Source organism: Monodelphis domestica, chromosome 4 (assembly GCF_027887165.1).
Source record: "Monodelphis domestica isolate mMonDom1 chromosome 4, mMonDom1.pri, whole genome shotgun sequence".
Classification (NCBI taxonomy): Eukaryota; Metazoa; Chordata; class Mammalia; order Didelphimorphia; family Didelphidae; genus Monodelphis; species Monodelphis domestica.
This window is the reverse complement of record NC_077230.1, coordinates 15,591,853-15,597,176: the sequence shown is the minus strand read 5'-3', so window position 1 is coordinate 15,597,176 and position 5,324 is coordinate 15,591,853. Positions and strand designations below refer to the sequence as shown.

Sequence of the window (5,324 nt, the reverse complement as noted above, 5' to 3'; positions counted from 1 at the left end):
ATTCCAATCTATCTCTGTCTCATCTTTCATTGACATTATATCTATTCAATCTATATGATAATCCTTTCAGCTTCAATGATTTTCAGTTCAAGTTATGAGTCACAATCTTGTATGAACCTTCTGACTCTTTCCTTCTCAGACCTCTTCCTTCCTCTCTCAAGAGTCTTCCTCTATTAGGGTTTAATTTCTTTTGAAACTGTTTCTCTTCCTGGTTGTAATTATATTTTGAAGAGCTAAAAAGTCAAGTATAATGAGTATATTATTCATAGCTATGAATACCCTACAGGAAAAAGGAATTTTTGTTCTAATTTATATTCTAATAAAAGGAAAACATTTAATTTCAATTCTTTTTTCATGATTAGAAAAAACATAAAGAAAAAAAGAAAAACATAAAGTAAGATGTTTTCATTTGGGGTATTGAGATGCAGATGAAGCTTTATAGAGTGGAAGGCTATGGGCAAGAATGGCACAAAATGAGAAGGGATAGATAGATGGGGTGCAACTCTGCCCTGGTGAAGGTAGTGTCCACATGGATGAGATCAGGATGCCTCATTGGCTCTAAATCTTACTCCAGCATTTGTTCTCTATTTTAAAAATGCGTCTAACAATGGCACTGACTTAGAAGGATTATGATGTTTTATATTTACAAAACTCATTTAAGGTTCTAAGAAATTGAGATAGTGCTGTCGTTTAGATCTGGAATCAGGTTTTCATGTGCCATTAGTCAAGTCATATATTTAGCATATCACAGCAGCTCCTATTAGGGAGCACAGCTCCTCAACACTGAGGATCGAAGGGATTGCACAAAGGGTTGAATCCACATTCAAATAATTTCAAATGAAAACAACTTTCGTAAGTACTTCTTATGGAGTCATCTGATAAGAAAAGTTGAAAATGTAAACAAATGTTGAGTTAATTCATCAGATTTTGAATGGTCTAGTCTAGAACCTGGTAAACGTGTTTGGAACAAAGGAGATCATTGTGCTATTCCGCTGCCTGTAATCACTCAGATAGATCATGATGTAGGGTAGGGAATGTGGGAGAGGTTGCTACTTACCATTTAACATATACTCACACGTAGTGATATTTTTCCGTTTGTTAAGACTGATCCGGTGACTATATATGAAATGTGTGATGAGATGGTCCAAAATGCAGTCCTTATCTGGAGCAACATACCACCCATGCAAAGGTGATGTAAAATAATGATTTTTAATTATTCTTTTCACAGTTTATTTTGCGAAATAATGAAATCAGATTTGATGTTCAGTCAAATTAAGGGGAAACAATCAGGAAAGGTTTTCAAGATAGAGGATACTGATTATAACATAGAGTCAAAGGTAGTTATGAAATCCTTTCTAGTAAATAACTTCACAGATTTCTCCCCAGGGTCATTGGCCTGGCTTATGTCCCCTCCTCTTGGGTCACTCTTCTCAATTTTATCCTGAAATGACAATATCACTGTTCAGTATCCCAACCTCAAAGGCAGTACCAGTACATTATAGCCTCCATAATTCCAGGACCCATTTCCTTGAGCTCTTGAAATCAGAGAATCTTTGGTGATGCCTCTAGACAACAGTTGTGGCAATCCTTGGTAATCACCACACATGTCATTTGAAGTGATGTTGGAGTAATGTAGAATAGTGTTTCAGGACTTTTTTTTAGAGATCATTAATTTTATTTCATTTCTTCTGAAAGCTTCCATTAGAGGCAACATGGCCCAATGAGTAGTGTTGGACTTCTATGAAACTTACTAGCTCAGTGACCCTTACCCTCACTAAGCCTCAGTTATTTTTTTTCCATCTATAAAATGAAGATAATAGCACTTAACTTAAAAGGGCTGATGTTAAGGTCAAATAAGACAATGTATGCTGAGCAATTTGCTAATCTTGAAGTACAATATAAATGGTAATGATGACAGTCCTATCCTAATGCCCCATCATGGTATGAAGGTAATCCTAAATTCTTCCCAATTTATCTCAGTTGGAAAAGACTATACATCTTTTAGGTGACAAAACTCACAAACTCTGTCCACTATGAGAGAGAGAGAGGCATTGTTATTTGCCTAGGCAAAGGCAATACATAACCTGAAAAAATAATGAATTCTCGATGTAGTTGAAGTATTATTGTAAGCAGAAGAAAATTGCCCACTGAACCAAACCAATACTTTTCTTCTCTTCCTTATCCATTCTTTTACTTTCTTTTTTTTTTTAACCCTCACCTTCTGTCTTAGAGTCAATACTATGTATTGGCTCCAAGGCAGAAGAGTGGTAAGGGCTAGGCAATAGGGGTCAAGTGACTTGCTCAGGGTCACACAGCTGGGAAGTATCTAAGGTCAGATTTGAACCTAGGACATCCCATCTCTAGGCCTGACTCTCAGTTCACTGAGCTTCCCAGCTGCCCCCTCCACTCTGTTTCTTGATGAAAGATTGGATTTAATTAGTGTTAGACTCGATGGGGAGAAAGACAGTTATAGACAGAGTAGAGAAGATGAAGAAGAGAGCCATTCCAACTCTTCCCCAGGGTCCTATGACATACCAACACATTCCATATGATCGTTCATTGATCTTAAAGTATTCTAACTTGAACTACACAAGAATCCTACAGCTCTCTATTGGAGCTGGATAACCAGGGTGTCCTTTATGATTACTATGTTTAGAATTTGGGAGGAGGAGGTGGGAAAGGACAGATAATAAGCAACATATTTTCATTGGGTTCGCAACCAGGATTAGTAGCCCAGGACATGAAAAATTATTTCCCAGAAGAAAAAAAAGTCAGATCATAAATTCTCCTCTTTTTAAAGAATTTTTTCTCTTTGATGCTCAGAACTTTTTTTATTGCTTGAAGGAGACAACAAATCCACTAAAATCAACATATGAAATGTTTCTAAAAACAACAAAAGACCAGAGAGGAAGTGTTCATTGGTAGCAAATTCCAAAATGAACGTGCCGAAGTGGTTATGATTAAGATGTTCAAGGACACTAACTATCCCCACCCAGAGGCTTTCCACCAAACCTAGAGAGGTAAAACATAGGCGAAGAAGCATGGAAAGAATGAAAGCTCCAATGCAATCTTTCTGCCCCTTGGCCTTCCATTGCCAAGTACAGAAATTGCCTATTTATACCAAATGGTCTGAACCAGAAGTCAGAAGAATGAACTAAATGCAACATAGTATTGGGAAGATTTTGCCCAATTAAATGGTTCGTGAAAGTGACTGACATCCGACATACTCAAATATCCCCCCAAAGATAGTTGTTCTACTTTTATATGTTCAACAAAATACTATAAACTTTATACAATACGTGGGTGTTTCCTAATGCAAAATATCTCAAATATTAGGATTATTGATTAGTTGTTGAGCTTGTGGAGAAGGAATCCTGAACAGGCCATTTTATAAAGAAGGAAACTGAGACCAAATGAAGTGAAACAACACTTCCAAGTGTTCCGAGGGCATAAACAATGAAATATTACTAAAACTCTGGGTTTCTGACTAGTTACAGTAGTCCTTCTAGTACACCAATTTCATATCAAAGTTATTTCCTGCATTTGTTCCTGGGTAAGAATTACCCATGGACTTCTATTTGTCCTAGGCTTTCTTTTCTTATTTCTGTTTTTGTTGTTGTTATTGTTGTTATTAATTAAGTAGGGAGCATCCCATGACTGATTTCAGGATTTTTTTTCTTTTTTTTTTGGTGAAAATGAGGGTAAAACCTTCTTGGGAAGTTGGAGGTTCTGAGTTAGTCAGTCAATCAACAAATATTCTTTAAATGCTTACAGTAGGGGCAGCTAGGTAATTCAATGGAGAGAGAGCCAAGCCTGGAACATGAGGTCCTGGATTCAAATCTGGCCTCAGATACTTCCTAGCTGTGTGATCCTGGACAAGTCATTTAACCCTAAGTGTCTAGCTCTTACCACTCCTCTCCTTGGAACCAATACTTCATATGGATTCCAAGACAGAAAGAAGAGGATTATGGGGTTTTTTAGTGGTGGTTGTTCTTTTTTTTTTTTAATGCTTACTCTGTGCCTAATAATGTGCTAAATTCTGTGGATGCAAAAAAGAGTAAAAACATCATCCCTGTTCTGATGGAGCTCATGTTGTAATGTGGGGTAGAACACTCAAACACCAATATAGAAATGAGATGGAAGCTAATTTCAGAAGGAAGCCAGCTAAGTGGCACAGTGGATAGAGGGCTAAGTCTAGAGTCAGGAAGACTCATCTTCCTAAATTCAAATCTGGCCTCCTACACATATTAGCTTTATGACCCTGGGCAAGTCATTTCACCCTGCTGGACTCAATTTCCTCATCTGTCAAATGAGCTAGAGAAGGAAATGGCAAACTACTCCAATAGCTTTGCCAAGAAAACCCCAAATTGGGTCATGAAGAGTCAGACATAGCTGAACAACAGCAACCTCAGAAGGAGGACATGTAGGCTAGTTCCATATGAAGAGAAGAACAGAACATCCCTGTAAGCATCCCTTGTTTCAAGACAATTTCTGGCTGCATAATATAGAGAACATCGATGTGCTTCCACTATTCAGATTTTTAAATTACTGAACAAAATTAGAACCTAGAAATATTGCGTCTTCACGTGTTTCCGGTTTCTTGAAACCTTTTTTGGCATCATCCGGCTCTCCCAGTTTTTATTCCTGTCTCTACTTCATTCTAGCTCCTTCCCACACCAGGCCTCAGTTCCTTCCTGTTTGGAACCCGGGGCAGCAGTGATGTTTGCTCGTTTTGCAATCCCATAGTAACTTGGCCATTGTTTTTGTTTGCTTGTTTTTGTAGCAATCATTCAGCTTTGACTTCAGACTGGGATGTGTCTCTGCTCACCCAGGACATTCAGAAGTTGGAGGCTTTTTCTCAGAGGCCAGCTGGGCTGGTAAATAAATATTTTCTCCCTCTGAGAGAATATTTTAAATGCTTTCCCTAAGACCATCCTTCTTAATTTCAAGAGAATCATCCAGCATGAGGAAAAAGATTGTTTCTTCAAATACAAATGTCTCCCAGCATTCTGCTTTTTTTTGCTTCTTTTCTCACATAATCTTTCTATTTGCTTAGCTATGGCTATATTTTGTCTATTGCTCTATGTTTGTTGCTTTGTTTTACTTATGAAAAGGCTACCCCAAGTCCAAAGTGTTTGCCAACATTACTTAATATTAAAAAGCCTGAAAGCGTCACTTTTCTATTTTCTCTCTTTAAAATTTTGTTCTATATGTTGAAAATCTCCTGAAACTATTCTGTATGTCATAACTTAAATACCTTTTATATTACATACCTAATATATAAATATCTTATCTACATCTAATAAAATATATTTACTAAAAGA

The 5,324-nt window shown here is 37.1% G+C and overlaps 1 protein-coding gene across 1 annotated transcript in view; it reads left to right on the top strand.

Moving 5' to 3' along the window:
• Positions 1 to 5,324, top strand: part of DNMT3L (DNA methyltransferase 3 like) — a 65,134-nt gene extending 59,810 nt beyond the window's left edge. Inside the window, exons 13-14 of the mRNA XM_056826083.1 lie at positions 1,104 to 1,189; positions 4,784 to 5,324. Coding sequence (XP_056682061.1) covers positions 1,104 to 1,189; positions 4,784 to 4,928 — 231 coding nt within the window. The 3' untranslated portion in view covers positions 4,929 to 5,324. The remainder of the gene's footprint in view (positions 1 to 1,103; positions 1,190 to 4,783) is intronic.